Raw genomic sequence first — 14813 nt, 5'->3', positions numbered from 1 at the left:
GGATGGCCAGCTTGGCCAGGCCCAGGAGCAACCCAACCAGGACATCTTCAGCCCTACCCTCTCCCCTACGCACAGGGTGTCCAAAGATGAGGATGGTGGGTGAAAAATGCAGCCAGAAGGCAAGGAGCAGCCCCTTTAGATATTCAAACAGTGGCTGCAGCCTCACGCACTCCATGTATACGTGGTACACAGACTCTTCCAGCCCGCAAAAGTGGCAGGCGGCTGGCGAGTCTGTGAACCGCGAGAGAAACAGGTTGCAGGGAACACCTCGGTGCAATACCCTCCACCCCAGGTCCCCAATGTAGAGGGGGAGAATCCCTGCGTAGAGGGACCCCCACCGGGGGCCCCCCTCGCGACCGGAAGGGAACACCGACCGCCACTTGGTGTCCGGACGGTGGACCAGGGCGAGGAAGTGCAGGGTGTGGAGGAGGAGCCTGTACAGGACACGCCTCCCTGCGTCTCGGAGGGAGACGAAGGGTGTCGAGGAAAGGCGGCTCAAATTGTGTGGGACCGGCTCCCGGGATGGATTACGGCGCCTTGGTCCGATGAGTACTTCCGGCTGAGCGGGGGCTTGCTCAACCACCAGTACTCCACACGTTTGAGCCCCCCGGTCACCCGATGGGGCGGGACAGGGACCGGCTGCTCTCAAGCCCGGGCTGTCACCCTCCGCCAGAGGAGGTGGGGCCTTCCCTTTGCACATTGGTAGTTTTGAAATTATGGTTCTGCGAAATACTTAAACGCTCTTTTACATGAAATGCAATAATTTGATGAGGCTGGATTTTGGCTTTCCACTTGATATCAGTACTCATTTAATAATTCAGTTCACCTTTTAGTCTGTAATGTAACCTCTGTGGTTTTGTTTACGAGATTCCTCTAGGCTGATAGTGCACTATTAATTTATTTTTGATTTCACAGTAAAATCTAAACCCTAAAATATCGCTTGTACAAGTAATTCTGCTGTTTCATGATTGTTGCGTCCCTTGAAATTCACGTTTTAAAAATAATTGTGTCAGTGGGGGAAAGGAGTTTAGGGAATAGAAACGTTCAAAATCGCATAAGTTATTTTTTTCCACAGGATCTTCAAAATTAAAGGTCTTTATAAAAGTTGTAAGTTTTTATATTTGTCACTGCAAGATGACAATACTTAAGGATGTATGTTACATTGATTAATCGAGTATCATTGCACAAGTGTCAATAGAAATGATCACTTGTCCACTGGTTAAAGTAGCAGCCGTATTCTTCAGATACAACAGTGTGTGATTATTGCGGATGTCATTTAAGTGCTTCTCTAGTGCCCGATCAAAATTGCATTGTGAAGAGTTGTGTAGGAAAGAACTGCAGATGCTGGTTTAAATCGAAAGTAGACACAAAATGCTGAAGTAACTCAGCGGGACAAGCAGCATCTCTGGAGAGAAGAAATGGGTGATGTTTCAGGTCGAGGCCCTTCAGGCTGCTCACATATCTGCACAGTTTGCAGCTGCAGAGAATAATCATATGTCTTTAAAAAGGTCGACCATTACATTTTCTATGGATAGTGCTTTAGAATTTTTTTAAACATATCAAAAGGGCCAGATAGCCATCATAACACAAGCTGCTTTTCTGACCTGACACAAGTCTCCTGTTGTATTCCTAATTCTGAATCATACTTTATGGCATGCGGAGAGCATGTGGATTAATAAAAACTGGTGTACAGTCAATAGAACAGTGGAAAACAATGCACATCATAGTTTATGTCTATAAGTGCATTGGATAACTTTGTGAAGTGGTGTATGCAATGTCTTCAATTTAAAGCCATTGAACCAATTGCCATATAAGACAACACAAAGAGCTGGAGTAATTCAGTGGATCAGGCAGCATCTGTAGAGGACATGGATAAACAGAGTTTGACTGGCAATCATTCGCCTTTCATGTTTTATAATGAGATGAACTGTGTTACCATCCCGACAAGTCAGACACATAAACAATAGCAGGTGACCACCTAGTGCCCAGTTTCCTTTGTCATGATGTCCCTTGCGAGGGAAGACATAGGGACTGATGAGGTAGAATCACTGGATTGAGCTGAGGAATTGTAAAGGCAAGAATACACTAATTGGTGTTATCTACAGACCCCCAAATAGTAGCCCGGATGTACGGTGTAAGTTGCAGCAGGAGTTAAAACTGGCATGTAACAAAGGTAATGCCACTGTGGTGATGGGGGATTTCAATATGCAGGTAGACTGGGATAAATCAGGTTGGTTCAGGACCCCAATAAAAAGAGTTTGTAGAATGCCTCCGAGATGGATTCTTAGAGTAGCTTGTAATGGAGCCGACCAGAGAAAAGGCAATTCTGGATTTAGTGTTGTCCAATGAACCAGATATTATAAGAAAACTCGAGGTAAATGAACCGCTTGGAGGTAGTGATCATAATATGATTTGTTTTAATCTGCAATTTGAGAAGGAGAACGTTAAATCGGAAGTTGAACAAAGGAGACTATGAAGGCATGAGAGGGCAGCTGGCCAAGGTAGACTGGAAAGGGATCCTAGCAGGAATGACGGTGGAACAGCAATGGCAGGAATTTCTGGGCATAATCTGGAAGACGCAGAATCATTTCATTCCAAAAAGGAAGAAAGATTCTAAGGGGAGTAGGAGGCAACCGTGGCTGACAAGAGAAGTTAGGGATAGAATAAAACTAAAAGAAAAGATGTATAACACAACAAAGAGTAGCCTGAAGCCAGAGGATTGGGAAACTTTCATAGGACAACAGAAGGAAACAAAACAGGCAATACGGGCTGAAAAGATGAAGTACGAAGGGAAGCTGGCCAGGAATATAAAGAAGGACAGTAAAAGCTTCCTTAGATATGTTAAGGGAAAAAGAGTAGCAAAGTCAAATGTGGGCCCCTTGAAGGCAAACACGGGTGAAATTATTATGGGCAACAAGGAAATGGCAGAAGAGTTGAATAGGTACTTCGGATCTGTCTTCACTAAGGAAGACACAAACAATCTCCCAGATGTACTGGAGGACAGAGGATCTAAGGGGGTAGAGGAACTGAAATAAATTTTCATTAGGCGAGAAATAGTATTGGGTAGGCTAATGGGACTGATGATGATAAATCCCCTGGACCTGATGGTCTGCATCCCAGGGTCCTCAGGGAGGTGGCTCTAGAAATAGTGGACACATTGGTGATCATTTTCCAATGTTCAATAGATTCAGGATTAGTTCCTGTGGATTGGAGGATAGCTAATGTTATCCCACTTTTCAAGAAAGGAGTGAGAGAGAAAACAGGGAATTACAGACCAGTTAGCCCGACTTCGGTGGTGGGAAAGATGCTGGAGTAAATTATTAAAAAGGTAATAATGGGGCATTTGGATAGCAGTAAAAGGATTAGTCCAAGTCAATATGGATTTATGAAAGGGAAATCATGCTTGACTAATCTTCTGGAATTTTTTGAGGATGTGACAAGTAAAATGGATGAAGGGGTGCCAGTGGATGTAGTGGAGAGCCTTTGATAATGTCCCGCACGGAGACTGGTGACTAAAATCAGAGCACATGGTATTGGGGGTAGGGTGTTGACATGGATAGAAAATTGGTTGGCAGACCGGAAGCAAAGAGTAGGAGTGAACGGGTCCTTTTCAGAATTGCAGGCAGTGGCGAGTGGAGTGCCGCAAGGCTCGGTGTTGGGGCCGCAACTGTTTATGATTAATGATTTGGAAGAGGGAATTAGGAGCAACACTAGCAAGTTTGCGGATGACACAAAGCTGGGTGGCAGTGTGAACTGTGAAGAGGATGTTAGGAGGTTGCAGGGTGACTTGGACAGGTTGAGTGAGTGGGCAGATGCAGTATAATATAGATAAATGTGAGGTTATCCACTTTGGCAGAAAAAACAAGGGGGCAGATTATTATCTCTATGGGGTTAGGTTAGGTAAGGGGGAGGTGCAGCGAGACCTGGGCGACCTTGTACACCGGTCACTGAAAGTTGGCTTACAGGTACAGCAGGCAGTGAAGAAAGCTAATGGAATGTTGGCCTTCATAACAAGAGGATTTCAGTATAGGAGCAAAGAGCTTCTTCTGCAGTTGTATAGGGCTCTGGTGAGACCACATCTGGAGTATTGTGCACAGTTTTGGTCTCCTAATTTGAGGAAGGACATCCTTGTGGTTGAGGCAGTGCAGCGTAGGTTCACGAGATTTATCCCTGGGATGGCGGGACTGTCATATGAGGAAAGATTGAAAAGACTAGGCTTGTATTCACTAGAGTTTAGAAGAATGAGGGGCTTTCTTATAGAAACATATAAAATTATAAAAGGACCGGACAAGCTCGATGCAGGAAAAATGTTCCCAATGTTGGGTGAGTCCTGAACCAGGGGCCACGGTCTTAGAATAAAGGGGAGGTCATTTAAGACTGAGGTGAGAAAAACTTTTTCACCCAGAGAGTTGTGAATTTATGGTTTCCCTGCCACAGAGGGCAGTGGAGGCCAAGTCACTGGATGGATTTAAGAGAGAGTTAGATAGAGCTCTGGGGCTAGTGGAGTCAAGGAGAGAAGGCAGGCACGAGTTATTGATAGGGGACGATCAGCCATGATCACAATGAATGGCGGTACTGCCTCGAAAGGCTGAATGGCCTCCTCCTGTACTTTTTTTATGTTTTCTATGATGTGGAGGGAATAAAAGTGGGATTCATGTAGGATTAACGTAAATGGGTGTTTGAGTCACGTAATGTCAGTGTGGGCGAAAGTGCCTTTGTATTTCTCTGACTCTAACACTATTGACTGATCAGGTTGGTAATTCTTTGGACCACTGTGCAAAATACAGAGATGGTGTCATTTGAATGAGGCACATGAGTGCAGTGGTAAAGCTGTTGCCTCGCAGTGCCAGAGACCCGGCTTCGAACTGACCACGTGCTGTCTGTGCAGAGTTTATACATTCTCCCTGTGTCCCATGGGTTTTTGTGGGAGCTCCAATTTCCTCTTACATTCCCAATACGTGCAGGTGGGTAGGTTAATTGTCTTTTGTAAATTGTCCCTAGTGTATAGGATGCAAAACGTGGGATAACATGGAACTAATGTGCAAGTTATTGAAGGTCGGCATGGACTCGATGGGCCAAATGACTTGTTTCTACATTGTATCTCTAAACTAAACTAAACCAAAACCTAGACTTAATGTAGGAAATGATGAGTACTCAGAGCTATAGCAAATGTGTGTTTGAAATCAGATAAAAGTTATAGAGATTGCTTACTCAAGAGGAAATACGTCAATATTAATTACTAAATACTTAACGTTATATCAAAGAATTGTTTATACAAACACTTGCTTCAGAGTTAACGATAAAATGAAACATCTTTTCTCAAAGTGTGCATGGTTGTCATATTTGCACAACTTTTTCCAACACAATCACTGTTGTCGTCTCTACCTTCAGCTCCTCAAGCATAACTGCTGATTTGTTGGCTCAAACCCTGAGTTTGTGATATTGGCAAAACTGCCAACATTCATTGTATTTAAATTATGAACCTTACAGCAATTGTTCAGGTACACGCACGCACTGCCAAACATGAAAACCCAGAAGCTATTGTCCTTGATTTCCTATTTCTCTGTCGGGTACACTATTTTCCAGCCTACTCCAGGTTCATTTTCATGGATCAATGAATTAATAAGAACTAAAGGCATTTGCAAACTATTCTTACTAAAACAAATTTTTTAAGCATGAGGCTTAAAGCATGAAAACAAAAAGTATGTTCTAATGACGTAGTAAATCATAACCACGATACTCTTTCTGGCCCTTAACAGCAAATTTTATATGTGCGCACCTATTTAAATATTCTGTGTTTGTTTTAATAATCTGTATCTCATATTTAAAATGTTTGAATACATTGACATCTATTATAATTTTGTATGTTCCGATTGTTCTTTCACACGCTGCAAAATGCTTTAACTATCAATTAAAAATTGAGCATTTTGCATTTTATTTACTCCCTTTGAGTTCTTCAATGGGATTGTCTTTTCACCCTGAATGATGATGTTTCACTGCTGTTGGCAGAGATCCATTGCTATTGACTCCATACAACAACAGAAATTTAAAAAATGGGCAATTCAAGTCACACGGATGGCTTGATCTTAGTTGGCAGTTTGCTTCAGGCCAGAGGCTAGTTTCAGCATTTTGCCACTGATGTGAAAATGTTTATATTTTAGAAAAAATACTAAGTAATCCAAAAATCCCAGAGCCTGCAACATCAACGCCTTGCAATATTGAAATTTCTTGACTAAATATATAAATGCTAAATTCGCTGGTCCTCTGTTCAATTGCTAGTGTATCTGTTTAGCTGCTAAGACCAGTTCTGTAATTTTACTCAAAAATGTAAGGATGGCCAATATATCTAAGAAGATTTGCAGTCTCCATTATGCCGGGAAACCTGAAGTAATTTAACTCGTTTTGTAGTGTGAATGTTCTTTGGTTAACATATGGCAGTACTTGGTTTAATTAAATATATATATTTATTGATGTCTATGTTTGCCTTGCAGGCATGTAAGCAGCAGTGACAGAGTAGGAAAACCCTATCGTGGGGTAAAGCCTGTCTTCAGTATTGGAGATGAAGAAGAATATGATACAGGTAGTTAAATCCATTACAGGTATCTCCAGGTGGCTCAACTAGATGAATAAATTAATCTATCTTTTTTATAATTATTTATTTTCATACAATAAAATTTTAACCTGCTTTCCAGTTGGTCGAGAATAGTTAAATGGGAGTATGAAACCTTGTTACTCTCTTACCATAATTGACTGTACAAGTTATTTTGGTACATGTGTCTCCTGTGGCTGATAGTATGCCAATGCCAATTCCAGTTCTACTTTAATGATGTGACTAAGATTGGGAATTTGGTCAGGACGGCAGAGAGGATAATGTTTAATTTTTATCATGGATTAACTCCTTAAAAGCTGGTTTTGATATAGTGGCTTGGTTCCTTGGATGTTCTTCATACATGTTCTTTACAAAACCTGCAAATTAAAATTCAGTTTTAACCCTGTGGTGGCAAAGTGCCAAATTGAAAAAAGTTGTTTGACAGGATTCAATTGCCTGCGTCACAATATACAGCACCTCTGTTACACATTTGAGGTATTTCTGAAAGCAGTTCCTTCAAGCATTTATCTACGACTATGTATAGTATCTATAATAAATCATGACTCAATAGTTGACTTTTAGAAATACTGTAATGTTTATTTACCTGCTTTGTTTTTGGTCCTTTTAATTAAATACTAATAATGAAAGATATTTTTATCTTCACTTATTTTTATAGATGAGATTGATAGCTCTTCCATGTCTGATGATGATCGGAAGGAGATGGTGAACATTCAGACATGGTTGAACAAGCCTGACATTAAACACCACTTTCCATGTAATGAGGTGAAAGAGACAGGACATATGTTTCCAAGGTGTGTAATGGACAATAGACCTGCTTATTGTACATTTTTCAAAATATTAACATTTAACAATATCAAGACAGCTCTATCTTAAGTTTTAAAATATCTACCCCTGTGGAAAGTTGGTTGGCTTTTGCCAACAGCTACAATTTAACAATATACTATAGACTATGAAGAAAATCTTATTGACTCAATATTTTTAGCTGCCTTTCAAAAAAAATTGGAAAAAAATTCAATGACATTGGTCAAACTATTTAGCAGTTTCTTTCTTATTCTGTTCCAAATCTGAATGTCATTACTTGCAATGCTGCAGATCCTGTTCTTGGGTAGATCTTGGAGGATATCTTTAATGTAAATTTCCAGTATTGTTACGAGTGCATCGGTGTGATCTTACATGTGATTTAATTTATTTTGAGATGGGCTCATACATGGATTTATTCATCTGAATGACCTGTAAAACCTGCTGTAACTTTATGCAATCAGTTTACTCAGCAATTTGATGCAGAATTGACTGACTGTTTTTACTACGCTCTTCAAATCTTTCCACCTTTTTATAATTGGAATTAATGCAAGTTGATAATGAATAATATTGCAGCTGATTTATTTTATTTGATCTTTTAGTCACCTAATGGTAACAGCATCGCATATGTATTGTTTGCGAGAAATTCCATCTCGGAAAGGATTTGCTTATATCCAATCACGACAGGCCTTAACTTCTATGGTAAAAATTACCTCCAAGAAAAAGCACCCAGAGCTGATCACATTTAAATTTGGAAACAGTAATGTCTCACCAGTAGAGATTTTGGCTGTAGAAAGGTAAGATTATAAATACACTTTGAGCTTGAACATACAATTGATTGGACACTTGATGAAAATGAATCGAATTTGCTGAAGCATTGTGTTTGCGATTTTCTATGAATCTAAACCAACTTGCTTGTATCTTATACAAGTTATATAAGATATAACATGCATTATCTTATCTCAGTAAAGATCTCCTGTGACATGGCTTACAGTTAGAGATTGAGTTACGTTGGCATTGGTGTGAAGTGTTGGAGTGTTGAGTTATCAAGGCATTGGTGTGAAGTGTTGGAACACTGCAGGGCTTCAAACTTAGTCAAATGTCATTTTTCTCATTCATTCTGAGGATGAATTAGTTAACATTTGGTTTATTAACCTGTCCATTCTTGTGAAAATGCATTATTTTACAACTTTCTTTTGGACACATTTAATTTTTATAGGCTGTTTCAAATCGAAAATGCCCTGTAAAATGCAAAGTGTATCAAAAGTACACAGACATGCTTCTCAATGCCAAAGAAGGGATGCGATCATTAGTGGCTGGGTCTTTGATAGTATTGGGAATGATATTGCAATTGGAAATGGGATAAGATTTTAGAGGATAACAGCAAATAAGTTGTTGCTCTGAGATCACTGGAGCTTGGAAGAAGAATTAAGCCGTGTCAAATTGAATTGGCGTTAATGGAAGCTGGGATGCAGATAGTAGACTAGATTCAGATAGTCCCACTGTCTACCCAAACTAAACAGATAGTAAGGCCATGGGACTAAACTAGAGGTAGTAGTTGAACTTTCTTTAACAATGTTGCCTGATAGAAATTGGTAACCAGCTTCAACCATGGATGTAACAAAAACATTTTAGCCTTTTGTATTAATTTTGGAAAACACAATACAGATAGAACATAGAACAGTCCCGCACAGTAACAGGCCCTTAACCTACAATGTCTGTGCCGAACATGATGCCAAGACCAACTCTGATCTGCCTGTACATTATTCATATCCCTCCATTTCCTGCATATCCATGTGCCTATCAACATGTCTCTTAAAATCCACTGCCTTCCCCACCACTGGAAGTTGTAGACAATAGACAATAGGTGCAGGAGTAGGCCATTTGGCCCTTCGAGCCAGCACCGCCATTCAATGTGATCATGGCTGATCATCCCCAATCAGTACCCCATTCCTGCCTTCTCCCCATATCCCCTGACTCTGCTATTTGTAAGAGCCCTAACTAGCTCTCTCATGAAAGCATCCAGAAAACCTGCCTCCAATGCCCTCTGAGGCAGAGAATTCCTCAGACTCACCACTCTCTGTGAAAAAAAGTGTTTCCTCGTTTCCGTTCTAAATGGCTTACTCCTTTTTCTTAAACTGTGGCCCCTGGTTCTGGACTCCCCCAACATCGGGAACATGTTTCCTGCCTCTAGCGTGTCCAAGCCCTTAACAATCTTATATGTTTCAATGAGCACCCCTCTCATCCTTCTAAACTCCAGAGTGTACAAGCCCAGCTGCTCCATTCTCTCAGCATTTGACAGTCCCGCCATCCCGGGAATTAACCTTGTAAACCTACACTGCACTCCCTCAATAGCAAGAATGTCCTTCCTCAAATTAGGGGACCAAAACTGCACACAATACTCCAGGTGTGGTCTCACTAGGGCTCTGTACAACTGCAGAAAGTCCTCTTTGCTCCTATATTCGATTCCTCTTGTTATAAAGGCCACATGCCATTCGCTTTCTTCACTGCCTGTTGTACCTGCATGCTTACTTTCATAGACTGATGTACAAGGACCCCCAGATCCCGTTGTACTTCCCCTTTTCCCAACATGACGCCATTGAGATAGTAATCTGCCTTCCTGTTTTTGCTACCAAAGTGGATGACCTCACATTTATCCGCATTAAACTACATCTGCCATGCATCTGCCCACTCCCCCAACCTGTCCAAGTCACCCTGCATTCTCATAGCATCCTCACAGTTCACACTGCCACCCAGCTTTGTGTCATCTGCAAATTTGCTAATGTTACTTTGAATCCCTTCATCCAAATCATTGATGTATATTGTATTACAGGCACCCACGGCCCAATAAACTTGACCTGCACATCTCCTTTAAACTTTCCCACTTTATCTTAAAGCTATGCTCTCAGTATTTTATTTTTCTATCCTGGGGAAAAGATTCTAACTGTCTACCTATTAAAGCCTCTCATAATCTTACATATTACTATCAGATCTCCCTGTTCCAGAGAAAACGATCCAATTCTGTCCAACCTCTCTCTGTTGCTAATGCTCCTAATCCGGGCATTATTCTAAACCTCCTCTGTAACCTTTCCAAAGTCTCCACCCTCGACCAGAACTGCACGCGGTATTTCAAATGTGGCCTAACCACATTCCTATAAAGCCACATCATGATATCCTGAATCAATACCCTGACCAATGAAGACAAGCATAACATTTGCCTTTTTTGTCATTATCTACTTGTGTTGCCACTTTCAGGGAGTTATGAACTTTAACCCCAAGATCCCTCTACTTCAATGCTGTTAATGATCATGCCATTAATTGTATATTTTCCCCTTAAATTTGACTTCCCAAAGTACAACACCTTGCCATTTCTCCACCCATTTCTGTAGCTGATCTATATCTTGCTGTATACCTTGACAGCCTTCCTCACAGTCCACGACCCCAGCAATTTTAGTGTCATCTGCAAACTTAGGCAGATATTAATAATGGCCCACCAGAAAATTACCAAATAAATATCTATAACTGATTTTTTTTCAAAGTATGCTTGCACACTATGCCTCCATTTCCTCTGCAACATACATCGTTAAAGCACTTTGCACGAATTTAATCATTGATAGCATATGTGTCACAAATATATACAGTGGCTTACAAAAGTTTTCATACCCCTTGAACTTGTCCACATTTTGTCACGTTACAACCACAAACGTAAATGTATTATATTGGGATTTTATGTGATAGACCAACACAAAGTGGCGCATAATTGTAAAGTGGAAGGAAAATGATACATGGTTATCAAATTATTTTACAAATAAAAAACTGAAAAGTGTGGCGTGCAAAAGTATTCAGCCCCCTTTACTCTGATACCCCTAAATAAAATCCAGTGCAACCAATTGCCTTCAGAAGTCACCTAATTAGTAAATAGAGTCCACTTGTGTGTAATCTAATCTCAGTATAAATACAGCTGTTCTGTGAAGGCCTCAGAGGTTTTTTAGAGAACATTAGTGAACAAACAGCATCATGAAGCCCAAGGAACACACCAGACAGGTCAGGGATAAAGTTGTGGAGAAGTTTAAAGCAGGGTTAGGTTATAAAAAAATATCCCAAGCTTTGAACATCTCACGGAGCACTGTTCAATCCATCTTCCGAAAATGGAAAGAGTATGGCTCAACTACAAACCTATCAAGACATGGCCGTCCACCTAAACTGACAGGCCGGGCAAGGAGAGCATTGATCAGAGAAGCAGCCAAGAGGCCCATGGTAACTCTGGCGGAGCTGCAGAGATCCACAGCTCAGGTGGGAGAATCTGTCCACAGGACAACTATTAGTCGTGCACTCCACAAATCGGGCCTTTATGGAAGAGTGGCAAGAAGAAAGCCATTGTTGAAAAAAAGCCATAAGAAGTCCTGTTTGCAGTTTGCCATAAGCCATGTGGGGGACACAGCAAACATGTGGAGGAAGGTGCTCTGGTCAGATGAGACCAAAATTGAAGTTTTTGGCCTAAATGCAAAACGCTATGTGTGGCAGAAAACTAACACTGCACATCACCCTGAACACACCATCCCCACGGTGAAACAAGGTGGTGGCAGCATCATGCTGTGGGGATGCTTTTCTTCAGCAGGGACAGGGAAGCTGGTCAGAGTTGATGTGAAGATGGATGGAGCCAAATACAGGGCAATCTTGGAAGAAAACCTGTTAGAGTCTGCAAAAGACTTGAGACTGGGGCGGAGGTTCACCTTCCAGCAGGACAACGACCCTAAACATACAGCCAGAGCTACAATGGATGGTTTAGATCAAAGCATATTCATGTGTTAGAATGGCCCAGTCAAAGTCCAGACCTAAATCCAATTGAGAATCTCAGGCAAGACTTGAAAATTGCTGTTCACAGACGCTCTCCATCCAATCTGACTGAGCTTGAGCTATTTTGCAAAGAAGAATGGGCAAAAATTTCAGTCTCTAGATGTGCAAAGCTGGTAGAGACATACCCCAAAAGGCTTGCAGCTGTAATTGCAGCGAAAGGTGGTTCTACAAAGTATTGACTCAGGGGGGCTGGATACTTTTGCACGCCACAATTTTCAGTTTTTTATTTGTAAAAAAATTTGAAAACCATGTATCATTTTCCTTCCACTTCACAATTATGCACCACTTTGTGTTGGTCTATCACATAAAATCCCAATAAAATACATTTACGTTCGTGGTTGTAACGTGACAAAATGTGGAAAAGTTCAAGGGGTATGAAAACTTTTGCAAGCCACTGTACTTTACCTACTTTTCATTTACTGATCAGCAGGCAGCTAGGTCCGTCTGGAAGTCTAATTATCCATGAGTGAGTAGTTAATGTGCAGGGCAAGGCTTTTATAAAATGTATGTGCAGCATTGATTTGTTTTGTAATTGGCTTTCGGAAGTGGATGTGACTTCCCTCCATCTTTCAAGTTCTCACAGATTCAGTGATTAGAAAGCTTACATGATTTTTTTCCATCCATGTTGGCAATAGGTTCCTCTTCAACCTCACAGAAGTTCAATTAAGTCTTTGGGGAGGGGAGGGGGTGGGATTTCTCAAAACTCTTCTAATTTTAAGCTATAAAACATGTTCAAGCATCTCATGTTCTGCAAATATTTGAGTATAGTCAAAGTGCCCACATTTGCATGAAGTTGGTTAATTTTATCATTTGATATATGGTGAACAAGAATGTGTTTCTTAGAAGAATGTTCAAATAAAAATACCAAATTTCACCTTTTGAGTGTGTCATCTATCATCAGGCCAGCACAGTGAAAGATTGCATGGTGGTTTTAACAGAATTTGCTGTGGACGTCAGAATTTTGGTCATTACTCTGGATTTCCAATTTATCATTAATGACACTCTCTGAATTATGATGAACAAGTTGCCGTCAAATATAGAAACATTTTACTTTTTTCCCACCCAGGTATTTAATACCAAACGCAGGAGATGCCACTAAAGCCATAAAACAGCAAATCATGAAAGTCCTTGATGCACTAGAAAGCTGATTAACAGGAGAGAAGACATTGCCTTCCAAAATTAAAGAGACTGAGACAAGATTGACTTAACGGTGATCCTGTTTCTGATGGTGGAACATCTGGAGCTTGGCTTAAAATCCACACAGATTTGTGGGCGTTTCATTAAAACTTTTTGAAGCCTGTATATGACAAGGGTGGCGATTTTTGAGAACTAAGCTCCTAAAATCTCGACTTCAGTTGAAGGCAAAGTGTTCAGATTGTTTTGAATATTCTTAACTTATAATTGTTGATGTGTTTTTCCAAACGATTTCATTTGAAATATCCTTACTATCTACAGTTGTTCCCTTCAATTTAATAATCACTGTATAAATAATAACAGATTTTACCTTGGATGTTTTTGTTTAAGTACCTTAAGTTGTATAGGATCTTTTAATACAGCACAAAGGGACTAAAATTATTTTCACAAGGCTTTCAGCATAAATATGCATGTACCAGGCATACTCAGTTCATGATTTATCTCAAGTTCTGTTCTCTGAAGTTCCTGATGCAACCACTACTTTGTGCCTATTTCAGTCATATAATTTTCAGTAAACTAATGCAAACATTTTTTACTGGATCCCACTTCTGTTCATAAAATAGCTGTAAATAAACTGGCAGAAATTAATCTTAATTTTGGCACTTGTTTGTCTTTGTCACTTATAACTCTATATAGTGTAATACAACTTTGCATTTACATGTTAAAAGGGTAATGTCAGGAATTTCTTGTTTACAAAGAATTGCCATTTCAGAGTGTTAAACGCTGATTTACTGCAGTATTTACAATAGATGTGTTTTGGATAAGTTTAACAGGAGATTTCCCGAAAACTTTTTTGAGGTTTGTGATTTTAAAATCTAACAGAATTTAATAACATGGTTGTTTTCCCTTACATTGATTAGCATCAAAGGCACATGCTCCAGCCATTTTGCATGCCACAATTATAGAAATCCTTTTGTTATCCAGAGTCTGTATTTTTAATAAAAGCAACTTGATCTTCCTCAAACTTGTCTCATTGCACTATCTCCACAGTAATGAAAAATGAATATAATTAGCTTGTTCTATGTCACAATTCTGTAAATCTCAAAAATTTCATTTAAAGCCTAGATTTCTAAAGGAGATGATAGAAAAGTTCTACTGCTTAAATCTTTTTCACATGCCATTTAAATAGCTAAGACGGTTCCTAAGTAATGTTTAAAAAAGATCTACTGAACTGATGAATGTGAATCTTGCTACCTTGTTAGACCAACAGAAGAATAACTGTTCAGGAATCCCACTCCAAATCTGTATGCAACACCTTGTAGAATTATATATTTGTGAAATAAGAATACAATTGGAATCATACTTGACTATGATTTCCAGTGTTAATCGTTTATTTTGAATCCTGTACATCAAG

General features: G+C 40.0%; 1 protein-coding gene across 4 annotated transcripts in view; it reads left to right on the top strand.

Moving 5' to 3' along the window:
• Positions 1-14417, top strand: part of tbc1d23 (TBC1 domain family member 23) — a 65839-nt gene extending 51422 nt beyond the window's left edge. For 2 of the 4 annotated variants that reach the window (XM_033032628.1, XM_033032631.1), the window contains exons 16-19: positions 6492-6580; positions 7266-7401; positions 8011-8205; positions 13332-14417. In XM_033032628.1, the coding sequence (XP_032888519.1) occupies positions 6492-6580; positions 7266-7401; positions 8011-8205; positions 13332-13413 (502 nt within the window). In that variant the 3' untranslated portion in view covers positions 13414-14417. The remainder of the gene's footprint in view (positions 1-6491; positions 6581-7265; positions 7402-8010; positions 8206-13331) is intronic. The other 2 variants (XM_033032630.1, XM_033032632.1) reach the window with 2 other exon arrangements.
• Positions 14418-14813: the final 396 nt, after the last annotated feature.

The sequence above is a fragment of the Amblyraja radiata genome, chromosome 14 (genome assembly GCF_010909765.2).
Source record: "Amblyraja radiata isolate CabotCenter1 chromosome 14, sAmbRad1.1.pri, whole genome shotgun sequence".
Lineage (NCBI taxonomy): Eukaryota > Metazoa > Chordata > Chondrichthyes > Rajiformes > Rajidae > Amblyraja > Amblyraja radiata.
Note: the sequence above shows the minus strand (reverse complement) of the source record. Positions and strands in the feature narration are given on the sequence as shown.